Here is a 22,133-nt window from a genome sequence, read left to right as displayed (position 1 = left end):
GCAGAGTCACCTGCAGTGGAATATGTCCAGCTGTGTTCAACAAAGGGATGAAAAGCAATGAGTTTGACTTGTGTTCTGTCAGAACTGTTTCATGTTTGGGTCCAGGTTTTCTTGGACACACATGTCCTGCTTCAATGCAACTATACAGTGCCCTTCAAAATGTAGGGAGTGAAAGGATCTCCCCAGTCCCAACACACACAGGGATGCTCCTAATGCATCTCTCCCACACTCCCTTGCACTGTGTATACTACATAAAATAACTGAGATACAAAAATAGCCGGCTGGGGTTTAGCGCAATGACAAAAACGTAGCTTTCCTTTTGTGTCAATTGAGACAGACGCTCAGCACCAATCGGCGACGAAGGAGGTGGCATATGCTAATGGGGGACAAATGTCCACTGACCGTGACCTTGAGGAACACAATATAAAGCAGGACTCATCTCAGCTCACTGTCATTTGGTTGCGCTCCTCCTGAGGTCAGTGGAGAACGTTGCGTCTTTGTTTGGTAGGTTGATAATTACGCATTTTACGCGCGGGTCGCTGACCATTGAAACTTCTCACAGAGCCTTCATTTACCTCTCTACACTGTTTACCTTCACTGGCTCTTTTCACTTCACCCGCTGCAACTTTCTGAATTTTTTCTCCTCATTTGGTGATGATGGATTTGCGCTCTTTGCGCACGAGGCGTGTTGTTATGAAACCGTATTGATTTCGTCGATATAGCAACGTAAAAGAAAATAGGTTAACACGGTCACTGCTGTCGATTAACACACAGTCTTGTTTTCCTTACCAAGGGAATTCCACAGTCTCACGGTGCGTCCGCAGAGGAGCTGCCGCCATGTCGCACTTTGACTTGAAGGAGTTCGGGGAGGCCGCTCTTTATTTACGCCAACCTGAACTGGAGCTGATGGTGAAGCACACCATCCCTTTTGACGGTAGGTCTGATTAGAACACGTGAAAGATGGAAAAGATCAGCATTCAATAACTGAAGCAGAAATATTCATTGAAATGTGAAATATTAAAGAAGAGGCAGGCGGGTTGAGAATGAGATATATTAACAATATGTGGAAATGATTTATTCAACATAGTTATTATGGAACGGTTGCATTGATTTCTCTTTTTTTGTGAAACAAAAATATCACAATAGAATCTAACTTTTTATTTAGTTTAGTATTATCAATCATAAAAGTGAACTTTAAAGTAAAAAGAAGTTATTGTTTTTCTGTCTAAAAACAACCGATAGCAAATTAAATGTAAAAAAATGGGTCAGTTTTTAACCCTCATATATTATTTGTGTACCAGTTTTACTTCCCCCTGTTAGTGTCTGTTTTACTCTCTGTTTTATTCTCTATTTTAGTCTATTTTATTCTGATTTATTCTGTTGTACTCAATGTTTTATTCTCTATTTTAGTCTATTTTATTCTGTTTTATTCTGATTTATTCTGTTTTACTCACTGTTTTATTCTCTATTTTAGTCTATTTTAGTCTATTTTATTCTCTGTTTTACTCACTGTTTTATTCTCTATTTTAGTCTATTTTATTCTGTTTCATTCTGTTTTATTCTCTGTTTTACTCATTGTTTGACTCCCTCGGCTGCTGCTCTGTTAGGTAAGAAGCGAGCCTGGATCCCTGATGACAAAGAAGCCTACATTGCAATTGAGATCAAGGAGTTCAGTGGTGACAAAATCATTGTTGAGACCAAAGATGGGAAGGTAAGCACTCCACCATCTGATTTTATTGTTTTATCTGGATTTGGAGTCAGGTGTGTACAGCTTTATTGCACTTTTGTAATTGTTTTGTAGTTTTATTGTTTATCTGCTATATCGGTTATAATTCCTGCTCATTTCTGTGATTTCTATGTTTGCTGCACTTGATGTGAGGGTCTAAGGGTTTCACTTGCTGTACAGACTTTAATGAGGCGATGTGTGACGTTGGGCTACATAAATTAAATTGATTTAACACAATTATGAATTAAAAACCTTGATACTGCTTCTCAAGCTCCTCTCGTTCTGCTTGTGTTTGATATTTCAGACTGTGACAGTGAAGGAAGGTGACCTCCAGCAGATGAATCCTCCTAAGTTTGACCTGATTGAAGACATGGCCATGCTGACACACCTGAACGAGGCCTCTGTGCTGGATAACCTGCGCAGACGTTACTCAAACTGGATGATCTATGTGAGTATATCTGGTTATGGGCTGATGGCTGTTTCATAATCCCCCAGATTGACTGACATGATGTCTTGTGTCCTTAGACCTACTCCGGGCTCTTCTGTGTGACAGTGAATCCATACAAATGGCTGCCTGTCTACACAGCTCCTGTGGTTGCTGTCTACAAAGGCAAGCGGCGCTCTGAGGTGCCGCCTCACATCTACTCTATTGCAGACAATGCCTACAATGACATGCTGCGAAGTGAGTTCTTTTTTCACGCACTTTGCTGTTGCAACAATGCACACATGCAGTCATATAAGCGAATGTATAAGTGGAACAAACAACTGATATATTCATCTTTCTAAATGTTTCATCAGATCGGGAGAACCAGTCCATGCTCATCACGTAAGTGTGAACTCCTTCAAACACACAAGTAACAAATTAGAGTAGAAACAACCTATATATATATGTATATATATGTATATATACTGTATGTATACTGTATGTATGTATATATTATTTAACAGTTTGTGTGTGCTTCATATCTTGTCTGCAGGGATTTTGTTTTACACTACCATTAGCAGTCTTGTGCACAGTGTTTTCTGTACCTGTTGTATATTATATACACTTTGTTATTTTTCACACTCCTATAGCGGAGAATCCGGTGCTGGCAAAACTGTCAACACGAAACGTGTCATTCAGTATTTTGCCATTGTGGCAGCTCTTGGGGATACAACTGCCAAAAAAGGAGTAAGGCTGATGTGGCAACCCCTATTTTTGTTTTTCCCTTTTTTAAAGCTTTTTTGCTGTATTTTTTTTTTTTTTTTTTTTTTGGTCCCAGAAATCCTCCAGTGTATCCCCTTTAAACCGTGTCCATACATTTTCCATCCTGTCAAAGTGGTGAATGTGAGAACCGAGGATGTTCATGTCTGAGTCTCTCATGTGTTGTGCAGCCATTTCCAGCCACTCAACTTTGCTTCCTCATTGATTTTTTTCCCCCTTTTCCTCTTTTTTTTTTGTTAATATTGTTGTTTTGGCTCCAAACTTTTTCCTTAATCTTTTCATAATGCTTTGATTTTTGGTTTTTCAGTTTCCTATGTTGTTTGAAGCTCCTTTCTCCTCCCCTTTTCACCACATGGTGGCCATTTTTACCACTACTTTAACCAGTTTATAATTTTCCAGTTGGTCATGGTGTTCCCTTTTGTTTGTGAAAGTTTTGTTTTCATCAGGCTTGAAACAATATTTGTCTCACTCTCAATTTTCACCTTCGTCTTTTACAACAGGGTCCTGCCACAAAAACAGGGGTGAGTTTAAGATGTAGAAGTAATGTATTCACTTTTATCGTGGTTGGACTGGGCATCCTTATATTCTAATTACAACCTTTTCTTATTCCAGGGAACTCTGGAGGATCAGATTATTGAGGCAAACCCAGCCATGGAAGCGTTTGGTAACGCCAAAACGCTAAGGAATGATAACTCATCCCGCTTTGTGAGTACCTGGAAAATTCTGTTTGTTTAGTATATATGTGAATTGTATATCGTTAAAATGAGGGTTGGTCTAGTGTTTAGCAATCTTGCTTTCGCAGCAAAAGACCTGAGTTTTGCCGGTCGGAACAAGGCCTGGCGCTTGCATGTTCTCCCTGTGTGTGTGGGTTTTTTTCCATGTTCTCTGGTTTTCTCCCACACTCCAAAATTATGCAGGTTTGGAGATCAAAGGGTTTGGAGGCAAATTGGACATTCAGAGTGGGAGTGAATGGTTGTTTGTCTCTAAAGCCCCTTTTCCACCTATGGTCGCAGCTCGCCTCGCCTCGGCACGGTTCAGGTTGGTTTTCCACCTCAAAAATAGTACCTACTCAACGCGTGGCTGCCTGAAACTGCGGTGACTTCGTTTTACATCTCACACGACACACACACAGACGAGTGACTAGTGACACAGTTGTTTTCAATCAGTAAATAAAAAAAAGATGTGTTCAGTCCTTCCTCCACGACCAGAGCACAGACTCTGTCTGACACAGTCTCTGGACTGATATACAGCAGCAGTGCTGTTGCTAAACCAGTGCTTCTCAATTATTTTCTGTTATGCCCCCTTTTGGATGAAGAAAATATGGATCAACTTACAACAAGTCTGTAACAGAAAAGATTTAAAGTGCATCACTTTGTGGATGTGGATGGTCAATTACACTTTATTCTAGTACGGCAAAAACGGCATGGTCCCCGTGGTCCCCGTGGTCACAGGAGGGCCCGCCCCACTATTTGAGAAGGACTGCCTTAAATACACCAGACTCCTCTGTTAAATGTTGAGATTTGAGACATTTCCCTGGTAGTTGTTGGAGATTAACCCATGTTTCGTCGTCAAGTCTTTTTAACTGATGTACAGTTATTGTCGGACGTCTCTTCCTGTGACGACACTCTGGCCAGTCAGTAGCCAGCAGTCTGACGGCGTCAGTCATAGTACCTACTCAGTGCACTTGGAACCTCGCCATAGCATGTACTAAAAAAAGTACCAGGCACAATGCTTGTGGAAACGCAACTTAACTGTGCCGAGGCGAAGGCGAGCTGGTGGAAACGTGTCATATGTGACCCTGAGATGGACTGGTGACCTGTCCAGGGTCTGCACTACCTTTCACCCTATGTCAGCCGGGATTGGCACCAGTGCCTCACATGACCCTTTGAAATGAATGAATGAAAATGAGGGTAAATTCTTAATGTCACTCAGGGCAAATTCATCAGGATCCATTTTGGACCGACTGGCAAACTGGCCTCTTCTGATATTGATATATGTGAGTAAATGATCATAGACTGTCAGATCATGCATTTGATGTTGTTTTATATTTCACGGTCAATATGAACACCTCTAATTGTCTTTCAGATCTTCTGGAAAAATCCAGAGTAATATTCCAGCAGCCCGGCGAGAGGAGCTACCACATCTACTACCAGATCATGTCGCAGAAGAAACCAGAACTTTTAGGTGAGTTATTGTTGCTGATTTCATTCCTTACTGCTGCAGGACTGTGATGTCAAGGTGTTAACTCTCTGTTCCAGACATGCTGCTGGTCTCTTCCAACCCGTACGACTACCACGTCTGCTCACAGGGCGTCACCACCGTAGAGAACTTGGATGACGGACAGGAGCTGATGGCCACTGATGTAAGGAGATTTATGTTTTCCATACGGAAATCAATCAATCTAGAAAACAGGATGTTGAGTTGATCAAACTTCTCCTCTCTGCAGCATGCCATGGACATTCTTGGCTTCCTACCCGATGAGAAATATGGCTGTTATAAAATAGTGGGAGCTATCATGCACTTTGGAAACATGAAATTCAAACAAAAACAGCGCGAGGAGCAGGCAGAGACTGACGGCACTGAAAGTATAAACTCTTGATTTGATGTGTGGCTCAAAAGTAGATGCAGATGTAAAAGCAAGATTTTTTTTATTGACTCTGTCTCTGGTTTCATGTTTGTTCTGGATGGTGACCAGGTGCAGACAAGGCCTCATACCTGATGGGAGTCAGTTCAGCTGATCTCATAAAAGGCCTCCTACACCCAAGGGTGAAGGTGGGGAACGAGTACGTGGTGAAGGGACAGAATGTCGAACAGGTGGGAAAATGTGACGTCTGTTGTCTGTGTTTTATGATTTCAGTTTGGTAATGTGACAGATGCAGCATAATTAAGAAAAATGAGACAAACAGTAACTGAAGCAGAAGCAGAAGTGTGGTATGATAGGTTCTTCGTGTGCTGTAGGTGAACTATGCTGTTGGTGCTCTGGCTAAAGCAACGTATGACCGGATGTTCAAATGGCTTGTAGGACGCATCAACCGCACGCTCTACACCTCCCTGCCACGCCAGTACTTCATAGGAGTCTTGGACATCGCTGGATTTGAGATCTTTGAAGTAACTTGACCAATATTACAGCTATTTCTTTAGATTGCCTTCATTATTGTTATTTTGGGTTCAAAATACAACACATTTTTGATTTATACCTCACCCTCTTTCTCTTGTCTTGCGGGGGGGCGTCTTGTCACGTCATGAACACCTGTTCCTCTTTTATTGCAGCTCAATAGCTTCGAGCAGCTGTGCATCAACTTCACAAATGAGAAACTGCAACAGTATTTCAACCACCACATGTTCATCCTGGAGCAAGAGGAGTACAGGCGTGAGGGCATCGAATGGACCTTCATCGACTTTGGGTTGGACCTCCAAGCTTGCATTGATCTCATTGAAAAGGTGAATAAACTATTGTATTCACAGTGGGACACAAATCAACATTTGACATAATCAGAGCTTGATGGAGGAATAGTAATGACACCCTGCTCTTCCTCCAGCCACTAGGCATCATGTCCCTCCTTGAAGAGGAGTGCATGTTCCCCAAGGCCACAAACAGCAGCTTTAAAGCCAAGTTGTATGATAATCATTATGGAAAGTCACCTAATTTCCAAAAGCCACGACCAGACAAGAAACGCAAGTACGAGGCCCATTTTGAGCTGATGCATTATGCTGGGGTGGTAAGTGTGTTTCCTCTCTGAAGAGCTCAAATATTTCATTGTGACAAACAGAAATGAACCCCACCGCTTTTATTTTGAAGGTGCCATATAACATCATCGGCTGGCTGGACAAAAACAAAGACCCACTGAATGAGACGGTGGTTACATGTTTCCAAAAGTCTGCAAACAAGCTACTTGCAACTCTCTATGAGAACTACATCGGCTCAGACTCAGGTACAGTGAACAGGACCCTAACTATAGTCTGCAGTCTAACTTAACATGGTTATATTAATCCCTGTGATAATCACCTGACAGCTTCTGACCCAAAGACTGGTGGAAAGGAGAAGAGGAGGAAGGCAGCTTCTTTCCAGACAGTGTCTCAGCTTCATAAGGTGAGTCTGACAGCAGTGTTGTTTACTTGCCCAACATTTCAGATGATTGTGGACATCAGTGGACAGATGGGATGGAGGCAGTTAAGACTTGCAGTGATGTTTAGGGCAATGATCACATGAACATCACTTTAAGTCTGTGCTGGCTCCTTTCTCCCTGACATCGAAGATTTCACACACAAGCTGCTGCAGAATGAAGGTTATAAACGCTTTTTATTTTACGGGGATGGGATAATATATGACTTTGTGATTAAAAAAAAGTGGAGAATTTGCATTATCAGGATATATATAGATATATATCTGTATATATATATTTGATACAGAGTAGCATATACACGGATTTAAAAAATAAAAAAAAGACAACTGAATATATATTTAATATTTAACCCTAGAACACCATTGCCCGGTTGTTTGGCAGAGCAAATAAATGTGTGTGATTTTCATGAAAACCAAGTTTTCATCTTCATAATTATTTTTTTTTTTTTTGTTCCCAAATTCCTAATTTTCCAGTAATTTTGGAGCATTTTTATACGGTCCCCTCGTGATGCTTTTCTTTCATTTTGTTAGACATGACACAGTTTAAAATAGAAGAACACTACTCAAATTTGTCATGTATTGTAAGTACTTTTTTTGGGGTGTATTTATTATCTGGGGTAAAAATCACCTGGCGTTAGTGATCGTTTTGAATTTGAGCGATAGTGTTCTAGGGTTAAACCAAGTCCCACTGCCTCTGTGCTCTTATAATTGCCGGTCGAGGCAGATGCTGCACATCTTTGAGTCTGGTTCTGTCACAGATTTCTTCTGTTTTTCCCTCCACTGATGCCTAGTGTTTCCTTATTGTGTGAACTGTTGGGTTTCTACGCTCAGTTCTAAATGTCTAAATTCTAAACTTCTCTCTTTCATACCAGGAAAATCTGAACAAGCTAATGACCAACCTGCGCAGCACACAGCCCCACTTTGTTCGCTGCATCATCCCTAATGAGACCAAGACTCCAGGTAACACACAGCACAACCACTTAGCGTCAGGTGCTAAGTTATGTGGACTTGGCTAATATGTGAAACCTCCTCTGTACAGGGATCATGGATCCATTTATGGTGCTGCACCAGCTTCGCTGCAACGGTGTGCTGGAAGGCATCAGGATCTGCAGGAAGGGTTTCCCCAACCGCATCTTTTACGCTGAGTTCAAACAGCGGTGAGACAAGCCAGACTCACTGAGAAGGTCAAACTGACTGTTCAGGTATCATCGGAATGACATCAGTAATAATCAGTGTGGGAACTCTCGTTTCTTACATTCAGCTATCGCATCCTGAATCCACACGCCATCCCAGATGACAAGTTTGTCGACAGCAAGAAAGCTGCAGAGAAGCTGCTGAGCTCACTCGATATTGACCACAGCCAATACAAATTTGGACACACCAAGGTAAAAAGCTGCACTTCTAGTGCCAGTCCAAGCTGGGATAAAGGGGAGGGTTGCATCAGGAAGATCAGGAAGGCGGCGTAAAAAGATCTTTGCTAAATCTGAAGTGGGGAAAAAAAACTAATTCAATCATATGGTGTGACAGATTAAATTGGATAACTGTATATTAAAGTAGTAGTTCAGATTTTGTGAGCACTGACTTTGCTTCACCAAGAAGCAGCCAGAGACTTAACAAAAGGCTCACATCATAAAATCAGAAAACCACTTCATCTCACATTATCCATCTTGACTGGAAGATGAGGTTTCTTCTGAGAAACCCTTAAGCCCAATTTATACTCCTGTGTAAAGTGCTCTACATAGGTTACACAGAGCCCTCTGCCTCGATGGATAGCCTGTCGGAGAGCCTCTGCGTTGTGTCCGTCACTCCGTCAAGGGACAACGGAGACGGCAAGGGCTACGATAGGTCCTCAGGACAGGCCGAGCTAACGCTACTCTGTGCCGGCTCACAGTGCGCACCGAGTGTCCACAGAGGCAGAGCTGCCAAACTATAAATACGTCATATCTTAATACACACAGCACATGTTCAGACTCTAAATGGCCAATTTCTCTCTTCAAATTATCTTAAAACTGAGTTCCGTGACACAGAAAAGTGAGAAACGGCCACTGTTTCAACAACAACAGTCTTTCTCTCTCGGACGCCATTGCTCACTGTAGCCAGAAGCACAACAACCTTGCGCAGCGACCCCTACTGATCGGGCGGGACATAGCAGTGCGTATCCGTCACCACGACACAGAAGTATGAAGGCTCGGGGGTCTCCGTGGTTATGCAGTCGGATAACGCATACACAGTCGGAGAAGTATAATGTGGCCTTTACCGTCAGGTAAATCTGAACACCCAAAGTCTCAAAATATAAATACATACAATATTTAAAATAAACGATGAGGCAGCAATGGATCAACAACTCATGTCTGCTGTGATGTATAATCACTGTTGTTGGTGCAGGGAGTGAGTGGGTTAGACAGAGGCACAAACTTCAGTTTCCTGTTGGAAAAGTCTGTGAACAAAAGTGTCAAACATTTAAGATATAATAGCGAGTACAGAGTTCATTAGGTGTGCCTCGTGTTTAATAGCTAAACTGTTTTCCTTGTGTCCTCAGTGGCAGCCATGTTGTCAGTTGTTCTCATATAACCACACTTCCTACCTACCAGTATATGACCTTTCTTTTGTATGTTCTGCTGTAATAATACTAGTTCTTCCATTGCACACAGCTGTGATTGCCACAAAAATATTACAGGAAAAGTGTCATTAATTTAAAGATATAAAATGTAATCAGCTTCATAATTGTATTGCTTTCTTTGGGATTGTTTGTTTGTTATTGTTTGGATTGTTATTGTATTTGACCAGAGTTGGGCACTCAGCATCATGTGGACTTATGTTCCTTAGGTGTTCTTCAAGGCTGGACTGCTGGGCCATCTGGAAGAGCTGAGGGACCAGCGTTTGGCCAAAGTGCTGACACTGCTGCAGGCAGCCGCTCGAGGCAAAATCATGAGGCTGGCGCTGAACAGGATGACAGTGAAGAAGTAAATGTCCATCATCCATTTGACTTTTCTCATCCAAATAGAATATTTGTCATGAAACCAAATGAATATATAATGTTTGCAGGAGAGCCTTTGAGCTTTAGCACTCAGAGGAAGGCAAAGACATGAGTATAAAAAGAGAAACAGCACCTGTTTGCTTCTGTGAACTTCTGTTCAACAGCAACACAATTCAGCTTGTGTCACTCTATACCTTAGTATTTGCTGCCTTGCTCTAGAATGCCTGGAATCTGAGGGCAGTGTTAGCAGTGTGTGTGTGTGTGAGGTGTGTGCTTGGCCTTATATGGTTACCAGGTATGTGTATGGCCCTACTATTCTTAAGGGCCCCAAATCTCACCCTCCCTCTCTAAATGAAACAATGCTGACACTGGCCTCCCTCAGAGTCAGGTGGCGACATGTGTCAAGAGGCAACTGCTGAGGCCCTCCCTAAAAATACAACCCTCAGCCCCCTCCCTGGATGCCCGATGGCCCCTGGCCCCCTTTGTTCGCGGCGCCTGTGCTTCTAAGTGTGTGCATAGATGGAATATGTGGCGGGTGACAAAGGATTAAAGTTGGCTGCTGGACAGAGGGTTTTAGTTTCTAAATAAACACAGACACTCACCTTTGAGAGGCACTCGGTGAGGAGTCATGTCAAAAATGCACTCAGCTCCTCCCTCCTTCAGTCACCTTCCACCCGCTGCATGCACACTCACTTCAGCTCACACACTAAACACTGAAAGTCAGTCCTTGACCAATGTGCTCTGTATCCATATTTAGGCCTGTGAGACGCTGTCCTACTGAGACTAAATCAATCTAGTAACCCCGTTTGGTCACAGTCGTGATACATCAAAAGCTTCAGTCGGTGTATGATTTCACGTCGCATCTCTTGGTGCGTGATTAGATACAAGGGAGCAGAATTAGTGCCACCAATCGAGCACCAAGGAGAAGTGACTAAATAAATAAACGGGGAAGTCCACAATAAACCTTCATGAACTTCTTTTTAGACTCTCGCTCTCAGCTTTCCTTCCTCTGGTTTTAAAGTGTGCCATCAGTGTCAGCTAATTGTCTTTTTTTTCCAAACATAATCCCACAGCAACTAGAACACCATTTAAACTGAAAGGAAATGTGACATTTTTAATTGTCTTCTGTTTTTTATTTATTTGTAATTTATATACCTGTATACTTGTTTCTATTCCTATAATGTCTTTTACTGTCAGTTATCAATACATGGTATTTTATATACTGTAGCCATAAGTTTTAGGTTAACTGCTCACTAGGTTACGCTCATAATTTCAAGCTATTGCATGTAATTCAGGTTTTCTAGCTCATTGTGGTATAGAGATACTGCATGGGCTTTATTAAATCACAGTTTCTTAGTTAAGAAAATGTTATTACCCGTGGTTTTTGTCTGGTCATCTCTTTGACATTTTATTCTCAATCCTGTGTTTTCAGGGCGGCTCTGATGATCATCCAATGGAATATCCGTGCTTTCAACGCTGTCAAGCACTGGCCCTGGATGAAGCTCTTCTTCAAAATCAAGCCTCTGCTAAAGAGTGCAGCCACAGAGAAGGAGCTGGCCGCACTGAAGGAGGAGATGGCCAAGCTGAAGGAGGCTCTGGATAAATCTGAGACCAAGAGAAAAGAGCTGGAGGAGAGGCAGGTCAGCCTGATCCAAGAGAAGAATGACCTCTCTCTACAGCTACAGGCAGTAAGTGATGTGCAGCATCCAAACAAAATTAGCCCTAACAAATACACATATTGGTCAAATACACTTACCTATACTTGTGGTCCTCCATCTGTGCCACAGGAGCAGGACAATCTGGCAGATGCTGAGGACCGCTGTGAACTGCTCATCAAAACAAAACTTCAACTGGAGGCCAAAGTGAAAGAAATCACAGAGAGGCTGGAGGACGAGGAGGAGATGAATTCTAATATGCTCAGCAAGAAGCGCAAGCTGGAGGACGAGTGCACTGAGCTGAAGAAAGATATTGATGATCTGGAGATCACTCTGGCTAAAGTGGAAAAGGAAAAGCATGCAACTGAGAACAAGGTGAGAGCAGTGATTTAGCTCTGAAAGTTCCACCAAAGGATCAGACTGAAGTGGGAAAAGAAAAAAATGAATGTGTTTTCGAATGTAAAACAGTTCTTATTTACTTGCAGGTGAAGAACCTGATTGAGGAAATGGCAGTTCTAGATGAAGCCATTCTGAAGCTTACTAAAGAGAAGAAGGCTCTGCAGGAGGCTCATCAGCAGACTCTGGATGACCTGCAGGCCGAGGAAGACAAAGTCAACATTCTCACCAAAGCTAAGACAAAGCTGGAGCAACAAGTCGACGATGTGAGTATTTATTGCCTTACAAAAGCAGAGGAAAATCTATACTGTATACCTAAAAACATGTTCTTTGTGTCAATCAGTTGGAAGGCTCTCTGGAACAGGAAAAGAAGCTGCGTATGGACCTGGAACGGGTCAAACGTAAGATGGAGGGAGATCTCAAACTCTCCCTGGAGTCTTGTATGGACCTGGAGAATGATAAACAGCAACTTGAAGAGAGGCTAAAAAAGTGAGAATGATCATATATATATATATATATATATATATCATATATATTATCATCTTGTCCTTGAAACAGTTGTAAAGTAACAATTTTCAAATATATCCTATCAGGAAAGACTTTGAAATGAATGCAATTAGCTCAAGGATTGAAGATGAACAAGCAGTGGCTAATCAACTGCAGAAAAAAATCAAGGAGCTACAGGTGTGCACTCTTCTCCTCATTTCAGAGCCGTAAAACAGCATTTTGATAAAAATGACTGACTGTTCTTTTCCTGCAGGCTCGCACAGAGGAGCTGGAGGAAGAGCTGGAGGCTGAGCGGGCTTGTCGAGCCAAAGTGGAGAAGCAACGCGGTGATGTGGCTCGTGAGCTGGAGGAGCTGAGCGAGCGCCTGGAAGAGGCAGGAGGAGCAACCTCAGCCCAGGTGGAGGTCAACAAGAAAAGAGAGGCAGATCTTCTGAAGCTGCGGCGAGACCTGGAGGAAGCCATGCTGCACCACGAGGCTACAACGGCAGCCTTGCGGAAGAAGCACGCCGACAGCGTTGCAGAGCTAAGTGAGCAAATCGACAGCCTGCAGCGAGTCAAGCAGAAGCTTGAGAAAGAGAGGACCGAGGCCAAGATGGAGGCTGATGATCTGGCTTCCACCGTGGAGCAGCTTTCCAAGGGCAAGGTAGAGACAAGCAGAAATAATTAAAACAGAGTGGGATTAAACTAAGTTATAAAAAAAAAACACGTCCATGTCTTGCCTGCAGGCCACTTCAGAGAAAATGTGTCGGCTGTATGAAGACCAGATGAATGAGGCTAAAGCTAAGGTTGAAGAACTCCAGAGGCAGCTCAACGATACCAGCACACAAAGAGCCCGAGCTCAGACTGAGAGAGGTAATACATAATGGTCAGAACCAATCATGTGTCCTGAAGTGTTGATAATAGTGACTTCATCAAAAAATATTTGGGAACACTTTACAATAAAGTTACATTAAACCACATCAGTAAAAGCTGTAATAAGCATTTACTAAATGCAGCCATGAAGCCATGAAGCTGTGCAGCAGTTCTCTGACTTCTGTTTTCCTCTTGTGAAGTTCCGAGGCGATCGGTCCACGTATGGTGAAGTTATAGCACACTTCCAAACTTCAGATGTTAGCCATGGCAGCGCCCTCTTGAATCCGCAAAACTTTTGATGACTTTTGGTCTTTGAAGTGTTGAGTACAAATATACACGTATTTACGAAAATCACCAAGATGGACACCAAATTCAAAATGTCCGACTTCCTGTTTGTTCATGATGTTCATATTCATGATGTATTGTGAAGTGTAAAGTCATGTATCACTAAACAAAGCCTTATATGAGCACAATTGAGCCTATTATTAATCTTTATTTATACTCCTGTCGCACAGATGCTAATCATTTGCTTAAGTGTCATTTAAATGCTTAATTATCGTTAAGTATTGCTTATTCATTTGTGAAATCACAAGTCCATGTTTTACACTTACTTTAATAAGGCTCACAAGTATGCTTGAGTAACTTAACACAGTGTCAATGAATATTTTATTAAACATCAAAGAAGTGTCACATTTTCAAATTTAGGGACACAGAAACGTTATTTATGTTAATTAAAACAAGACATTTACACTTACTTAAAGCCTCTAATGTCATGTTTAACAGTAGCTTTACAGACACTTGAATAATATTTGATTTAATAACTTCGTTAACCTCAATAACAATACATGGTGAGTGATGTTAGTTAGTAAATACTTATAACAGCATGATGTCATGTTAATTCATTTACCCTCATTGTAAAATGGTGCCAAAAAAATTGGAAAATATGTGATCAAATGACTCAAAAATAAACAAAATGAATAATAGTTATTAGTTAATAGAACAGTCAAAAATAAATGGTAAATGGTTTATTTTTATATATTCACCCATATTCACTCATCTTTCAAACCCATTCACACACTGCTGTCGTCAGGGGTGAGTCCTAAGAGTCCTAGAGGAGCCAGGAATCGAGCCCACAGCCTTCAAATTGAAATATGACTCGTTCTCCTACTGAGCTACCGTCGCCTCCTAATGCAAATAGTAAACATGATAATAATAATAATAATAATAATAAATAAATAAATAAATAATCAATAAAATGGACAGACTGATATATATCTGAACTAAAGTCTTAATCAAATGAAAAGTAATGGGCCTAATATTTTGGATTTGATTCATCTGCTCATGGTTGCTCATCCACAAAGAAACGTTTGCTTCATGATTTTACAGACTGGTAAGTAATCAAATTCCTTTTTGTGCTCCTGTTGCAGATGAGCTGGGGAGGAAGGTGGAGGAGCGTGAATCCATGGTGTCTCAGCTCCAGCGGGCCAAGAACTCATTCAGCCAGAATGTGGAGGAGCTGAAGAAACAGCTGGAGGAGGAGAATAAGGTCAGTTACAAAGTGCCAACACGTAGAGGTTACACAGAGTTCCTACAGTTTAGGTAATTGCTTGATTTGTCTCCAAAGGCAAAGAGCTCTCTGGCCCACGCACTGCAGTCATCTCGACATGACTGTGATCTTCTGCGAGAGCAGTATGATGAGGAGCAGGAGGCCAAGGCTGAGCTGCAGAGAGCTCTGTCCAAGGCCAATGTTGATGTGGCTCAGTGGAGGACCAAGTATGAAACTGATGCCATCCAAAGAACTGAGGAGCTGGAGGAAGCCAAGTAAGTGACACAATCAAACACTGCAGAATTACTGTTTGAAAATGTAACTGTCAAAGTCAGGCAGTCAAAGTTCGCCTCTTAATAGGAAGAAGCTGGTGATTCGTCTGCAGGAGGCTGAAGAAACGGTGGAGACATCCAATGCCAAGTGCTCTTCCCTGGAGAAGACCAAACATCGGCTCCAGACAGAGATTGAAGACTTGGTCATTGACCTAGAGCGTGCCAATGCTGCAGCCGCTGTCCTCGACAAGAAGCAACGCAACTTTGACAAGGTACTGGCAAAGATAAACAGTGATATACACAATATATGTTTTCTCCTGTTGACTCGTACTAGAGAAGGTACGCATGCTCCTCTTAAGGGGTTTAGGGCCAATTCCAATTCCAATCTTAACCCTCAAGCTCAACCCCTTAATCTTAACTGGCCCTCAAAACCAAGTGTTGAGGGTTATTTTGTCACTTAGAAATGGGACACCCCTTAAATGCAGATATGTCTTCAGACTGAAGGGGGCAGAATAACGCCAAAGCTGCGTCCAGTCTGTCAACTCCAAAAAAGAAGAAGAAGAAGAACACATTTACGTCACAATTATTTATTTATTATTTTATTTCAGTCAAGTTATTAGGTTGTCAGTTAGTTATAAGATGATACAAATACCACAACCACGGCCATATTCAGCTGACAGACTCTTTATAAATAAATAAACAAACAAACAAACAAACAAACAAACAAACAACAAACAAACTATAATTACCCATTCTCATCTAACTTCTTTCATTTGTTTATACTTACATTCACTGTATATTGTATATATTTCCAGATTGTCTACTTATTATTGTATTTTATTTTTATTTTTATTGTTTATTTTATTGTTTATTGTATTGTTTATTTTATTTCATTTAGCTTATTGTCTATTTCACTGTCTTATTTTATTTTATTTTATTTTATTTTATTTTATTTTATTTTATTTTATTTTATTTTATTTTATTTTATTTTATTTTATTTTATTTTCATATTTTATTTTATTTACTCTTGTTTCCTCAAACGATCGCGTGTGCGCACCGGCCGGCTATTGACAAAAGATCGTAAAATAAAAATAAATGTTATGCAACAATGACGTCAGTAATCCATAATATGGGCCTAAACTAAGATAATACAATGGTTTTCATCATTTTTATATCTCTATTAACAAAGAAAATACTTCATTTGTAGCGCACTCGCTTCGCTGCTTTCGACGCCATCTTTCTTATGTGAAAACACTGCATTCTGGGTAGCCCTTGCTCCCAAGGGTGGTCTCGGAAAATCTCAATATTGAGGGCGATACAGCCCTTAAACTTGGCCCTAAACTTAATTTTTCTGAGAATCGGAACAGCACTTGCACTAGAGGGAGCGCGCATTTTTGAGATTGAGGGTTAAGATTGATGGTTAAGCAAGGAATTGGAATTCACCCTTAGTTTCTACCTGCCTTTGACGTGGGGGCTCATTGACAGTGTGTCAGGACTTCCACTGAAATTTACTTTTTCCCACTGAATCAGCTGAAAATAAGCATCATTGTGCTTTCCAGGTGCTGGCTGAGTGGAAGCAGAAATATGAAGAGTGCCAGTCAGAGCTGGAGACTTCTCAAAAGGAATCTCGTGGCCTGAGCACAGAGCTTTTCAAACTGAAGAACTCTTATGAGGAGACTCTGGATCATCTTGAGACCATCAAGAGGGAGAACAAGAACCTCCATGGTAAAGCTGACATTATATCCCAGGTTTATATTTGCACTGGAGACACTTTGATACAAGAATGACTCAATGCTACTTTTCTGTCTGTGTTTCCCCAGAGGAGATAGCTGACCTTTCTGATCAACTCAGCCAGGGAGCAAAGACCATCAATGAGCTGGAGAAGCTGAAGAAGGGTCTGGACATGGAGAAAAGTGAAATTCAAGCTGCACTGGAGGAAGCTGAAGTAAGCAGTCAACTTCATACCTGTAGTTATGACCCCAGAGAACTAGGGGATGAAGGGAAGAGGCTGAGTTAACAAAGGACGCTATATATAACAACCAAAGTATCAAGTATCAAAGAAACGGAGGGAAGCAGATAGACTATAAAGCACAAATAAATGAAAAGTTCACAGAAACACAGCTCAGGTTGATCCAGGCTCTGGATCTCCAACCATCGTTTCCTTCAAATGTGTTTGTGGAGGATTCATCGATCGTATCATCAACAACACAACAGGCTTGGTGCAGCCTGGATCATTGTAAACAAACAAACAATTATAAATCCATAAAATAATAACAATACAAAAAGAAGCTTTAATTATGACACGACAAGATATACTTTTAAAACGTTTACTATTGACAAGTCATTCTTCATATTACTTAAACAGGGTTTCGTCCTCGACAATTTATATTTGTGGATTCAAAATTTGGAAAAAGAAGAAGGAGTTTAACCAGGTTTATTTCACCTCTTTTTTTCTATCTAACTAATAAGCATAGAGTTGGCTGCCTCGGTTGAATAGTTGACATACATACAGTATACGATGTTGTTGCTAAACTATTGTTGAAGAAATAGTCTTTTATATATCAGAAAGAAGTGAAAAGAATAACTACAAAATACAATTTCTCCCTTGTAACAAGTTATTTTTATATAGCCTTCATATTATAAAGGAAATCTCACTCCCTTGTGATTGTATTCCAGGGCACTCTGGAGCACGAAGAGAGTAAAACCCTCAGGATTCAGCTGGAGCTCAACCAGATTAAAGCTGATGTTGATAAGAAACTGGCAGAGAAGGAGGAGGAACTTGACAACCTTCGGTGAGTTTTACCGATGTTCATTGTCATCCTCCATCAAGCACAAACATGTGGACAAATTTTTTTTAATTGACCCATTTTTCAACTTAAAGGCGTAACCACCAGAGAACGCTGGAGTCCATGCAGGCCACTTTGGATGCTGAGGCAAAGTCTCGCAATGAAGCAGTGCGTCTGAGGAAGAAGATGGAAGGCGACCTGAATGAGATGGAGGTGCAGCTGAGCCACGCTAACAGGCAGGCAGCAGAGTCTCAGAAACTTCTGCGAAACCTGCAGGTTCAAATCAAAGTGAGTTCATAGAGCGACCGAGAGACGGGCTCACCTGACACCCTGTCAAATGAAAGCAGAACTAAAACCCTGAATCCTGAATGTTTTCAGGTATAAACCAGTGTATAGTAATGGTATTTGTTGATCCAGGTGCAAATCTTCACAGTTTAGTGTAAAGTATTAAAATGACATGTGTCTCTCAGGACTCCCAGACTCCTCCCCTTTATTCAAACACCTATGTATAACACCTACATTTTGAGTTTCCCTTTGAATAATCATACTTGTTTTCATTTGATTCCAGGACATTCAGCTGGAGTTGGATGAGACCATTCATCAGAATGAGGAGCTGAAGGAGCAGGTAGCAGTGACCGAGCGTCGGAACAACCTTCTGGCTGCTGAGGTGGAGGAGCTCAGGTCTCTGCTGGAGCAAAACGACCGTGCGCGCAAGCTCGCCGAGCATGAGCTCCTGGAGGCCACTGAGAGAGTCAATCTGTTACACTCTCAGGTAGGAAGATGCTGTCACACAACGTTTGTCCTGAGCCTAATCAGTGATGGTCACTTAGTGTGTAGTGAGTGTGCAGTGCTAAGTTCAGGTGTGAATGCACCTTCAGGTTAGATCACAAAATACACATCCAGAGGTGGACTGAGAACAGATGTATAAGTTTTTTGTTTCTTCTCTTTTACTTTCACTTGATTATCTGCCAGAAATGTTAGGTTTTCTTCATATTTTTTGGTTTTCTTGTTGTCATCTTATTCCGTCTTGTATGTGCGTTGACCCCGGGAAAAGTAAAGGGATCCGATTAATAAAGACTGAAGTTGCCAGGTCTGAACTTTTCATTCGGCATGAAAAGTCTGTACTGCTTACCTGTATGCTACATACAGTACATACACTTAAAGATATGTATTTTGTGTGGGAACAGATCTTCTCTGTTCACTTCTATTCATAAAATTCACCCAGTGAATACTGGATACGAAGCGTGGAAAATGCTGGTCTCCCACAGGATACAAGTGTGGACGCATGTAGCTCTCAGTGAGTGTGGTAAATAATCACAGTATAGTGCTCACAGTTGTAATGATCTTTAGGAACACCAGGATAAAAATCCACAAACAGTATAAAGAGAAGTCTTTAAACTGATTCCCTTTCTCCAGAACACTGGACTGATCAACCAGAAGAAGAAGTTGGAGAGTGATCTGAACATGCTGTCAAACGAGGTCGATGATGCTATTCAGGAGTGTCGCAATGCAGAAGAGAAGGCCAAAAAGGCCATCACTGATGTAAGTTCTTTACATTTAAAACATCAAGACTACAGTATATAGACTTTAACCATGATTGTTGACATTTGCAGGCTGCCATGATGGCAGAAGAACTGAAGAAAGAGCAGGACACCAGTGCCCATCTGGAGAGGATGAAGAAGAACATGGAGCAGACCATAAAGGACCTGCAGATGCGTCTGGACGAGGCTGAGCAGATTGCTCTTAAGGGAGGCAAGAAGCAGGTTCAGAAGCTGGAGGCCAGGGTAAAAGCTGGAGATCAGTTTCCATGCAACACTGCCACATTTGGCCTTTTTTGTAACTGGTGTAATTTTTTCGACGAGCAGAAGGATGATTTGATTATCTCACTGGTAGGTCAAAGAACTGGAGACTGAATTAGAGACTGAGCAAAAGAAGAGCCAAGAGTATCAGAAGGGAGTACGCAAATATGAGAGGAGAATCAAAGAGCTCTCCTACCAGGTAAACCACCACCATCTGCACAAATGGATCATGTTGTTTGGTGTGATAAGGAGGTCAAACCCTGGCTTCTGAATGATGAATGAATGAAGTGTGACAGAGCTATGCAAGTACTGACCACTTACTGTACTGCATTTGGTGTTTGTGCAGGCTGAGGAAGACAAGAAGAACCTGGTCCGTCTGCAGGACCTTATTGATAAACTGCAGGTCAAGGTGAAGAGTTACAAAAGACTGACAGAAGAAGCGGTGAGTCACACTTACACTGGTATAAGTCACTTTCTTTACACCTTACGAGCTGTTTATAGTATAAAAGTAACTGACGAGTGTGAGCATCATTCAGACCTGTGTACACTTTGTTTCAAACCTGTTCAGGAGGAGCAGGCCAACACCAACCTGTCTAAGTACAGGAAGCTCCAGCATGAGCTGGATGATGCAGAAGAGAGAGCTGACACGGCTGAAACACAGGTCAACAAGCTCCGGGTCCGCACACGGGACCAAGGCAGCAAGGTCGGTCAATTCAATACCGACATTTGAAAGATCAGTAAGATATAGGACATATTGTATCACTTACTGAAAGGCTTTTGGTACAAGTAAAACTACAGAATGCCCTCAAAAGACACAAAGAGTTTTAATCACCAAAACATTTACTCATCGTCTACAAGTCAATCAAAATCCCATTTGACAGAGGTGCATCCTGGTCAACAGTCCATTACAGCAGCGGTCCCCAACCTTTTTTGCTCCACGGACTGGTTTAATGTCAGGAAATATTTTCACGGACCGGTCCCCTAACGCCCTCTGGTCGTATGGTAACGCTTAAACGTGCCTTCAAAATAAGATACACAAAACGGCTGTAAATGTTTCATTAATGTTATATTTGTTTCAATCGCTGAATGAAGCCTGTCATATTTGGAACAAGAGTCGGGACCTTAAATTGCTTGCACAAAACTATTGATCAGCATTTGTTTGTTGTTCATCAAAATCAGTATGCGCAGAGAGCGGGCGCGGAGAGAGAGAGAGAGAGAGTAACGAGTGCGAGTGAGTGAGGTCTGGCCATTAGTACATTTATTATTTTTGTGTAGGTGTGTACCCTGAAAACGTCGCACAAGTAAGCGAGTTTTGCGACTCACTCCTTGTCACTGAAATGTGCTGCAGCGGTGACTTCTTTTCTGAGAGAAATCTCTGCAGCGGCTCTCGCTGCAAACACTCTGGCCAGCGATCTCCCTCGGGATGCGTCAAGAGTGAGTCATAGACAGATGTAATTGAGGGAATCCGGTCATTTTTCAAAATAAAACATTGTTCAGACCCCGATAATAAATAAAAACGGAAATAATGTTATTTTTATTCGTTATTTATTCTTTCTGTGTGGACCGGTACCAAACGACCCACGGACCGGTACCGGTCCACGGCCCGGTGGTTGGGGACCACTGCATTACAGGGCAAACGACCATTCACGCTCATACTCACTCCTACAGTGTCCAATTAACCTCTGCATGTTTTTGGACTGTGGAAGGGAACTGGAGAACCTGGAGGAAATCCATTCACACATGGGAAGAACATGCAAACTCCACAAAGAAAGGCCCTCAGTAAGACCGTGTTTCGAACTTGGGTCATTTTTAGGTAACAGTGCTAGCCACTATGGTGCCATGTGTCCCCCATAACCCATATCCCTAGAACATCTTTATCAAAGACCACCCTTTACTTTTTGAGTTGGGCTGTTCACCATCAGACAACGGCTGTAAAACAACAAAGACGTTTATATTGCATTACGTGTCACCTCTGGTGAGGTCATGTGCAACTTGCCGACATCGCTAATAAAAACTTGTCTTGTGTGTTTTAGCTTGCCGAGTGACGAAATGAGTCTCATCGCTGGAACCCAAACAAATCACAGCGAGTCAACTGCAACAGATGTGCTCAGCTGTGACTGCACAAATAAAGACTCTCAAACCTGAAAAACATGACTCCACTGTGTGTGAGTGTGTATGTGTGACAACAATAGATATCCAACAAAGGTCTAAAGAAGAATTTATTATAGTACTAATTTGACAAACAGTTAAAAAATTAAACTAAAGTTTACCAGCATTAGAGGATGGAGGT

At 41.7% G+C, this 22,133-nt stretch overlaps 1 protein-coding gene across 2 annotated transcripts; it reads left to right on the top strand.

Moving 5' to 3' along the window:
• Nucleotides 1-469: 469 nt before the first annotated feature.
• Nucleotides 470-22,024, top strand: myh7ba (myosin, heavy chain 7B, cardiac muscle, beta a). Of its 2 annotated transcripts, XM_083906174.1 has the most exons (44): nt 470-504; nt 794-934; nt 1,608-1,711; nt 2,031-2,174; nt 2,252-2,408; nt 2,525-2,552; nt 2,801-2,897; nt 3,431-3,451; nt 3,543-3,635; nt 4,863-4,926; nt 5,016-5,114; nt 5,189-5,292; nt 5,377-5,515; nt 5,626-5,744; nt 5,889-6,038; nt 6,201-6,371; nt 6,470-6,649; nt 6,730-6,862; nt 6,944-7,020; nt 7,926-8,013; nt 8,093-8,210; nt 8,315-8,438; nt 9,880-10,016; nt 11,463-11,718; nt 11,818-12,060; nt 12,171-12,347; nt 12,425-12,570; nt 12,675-12,765; nt 12,842-13,231; nt 13,314-13,440; nt 14,868-14,986; nt 15,065-15,261; nt 15,347-15,530; nt 16,818-16,983; nt 17,079-17,203; nt 17,935-18,050; nt 18,140-18,332; nt 18,613-18,816; nt 19,461-19,586; nt 19,658-19,828; nt 19,938-20,042; nt 20,190-20,285; nt 20,412-20,546; nt 21,877-22,024. In XM_083906174.1, exons 2-44 carry the CDS (start codon nt 838-840, stop codon nt 21,886-21,888), a joined length of 5,823 nt encoding a protein of 1,940 aa, XP_083762300.1. In that variant the 5' UTR covers nt 470-504; nt 794-837; the 3' UTR covers nt 21,889-22,024. The 2 variants fall into 2 exon arrangements, with proteins under 2 accessions (XP_083762300.1, XP_083762301.1); XM_083906175.1 differs by lacking the exons at nt 470-504; nt 794-934; nt 1,608-1,711; ... (1 more) ...; nt 2,252-2,408; nt 2,801-2,897 and having other exon boundaries at nt 2,536-2,552; nt 21,877-22,021.
• The last annotated feature ends 109 nt before the right edge of the window (nt 22,025-22,133 follow it).

The sequence above is a fragment of the Microchirus variegatus genome, assembly GCF_963457635.1.
Source record: "Microchirus variegatus genome assembly, chromosome: 19".
Taxonomy (NCBI): domain Eukaryota; kingdom Metazoa; phylum Chordata; class Actinopteri; order Pleuronectiformes; family Soleidae; genus Microchirus; species Microchirus variegatus.
The sequence above is the reverse complement of the archived record's forward strand: the minus strand, read 5'-3'. Positions and strand labels throughout refer to the sequence as shown.

Bases quoted from the DNA above. Each gene is read 5' to 3' on its own strand.
- myh7ba (XM_083906174.1), top strand. From the start codon at position 838: ATGTCGCACTTTGACTTGAAGGAGTTCGGGGAGGCCGCTCTTTATTTA. The intron at 12,061-12,170 runs GTGAGAGCAGTG...ATTTACTTGCAG, and splicing joins AGCATGCAACTGAGAACAAG to GTGAAGAACCTGATTGAGGA. The intron at 13,232-13,313 runs GTAGAGACAAGC...TCTTGCCTGCAG, and splicing joins AGCAGCTTTCCAAGGGCAAG to GCCACTTCAGAGAAAATGTG.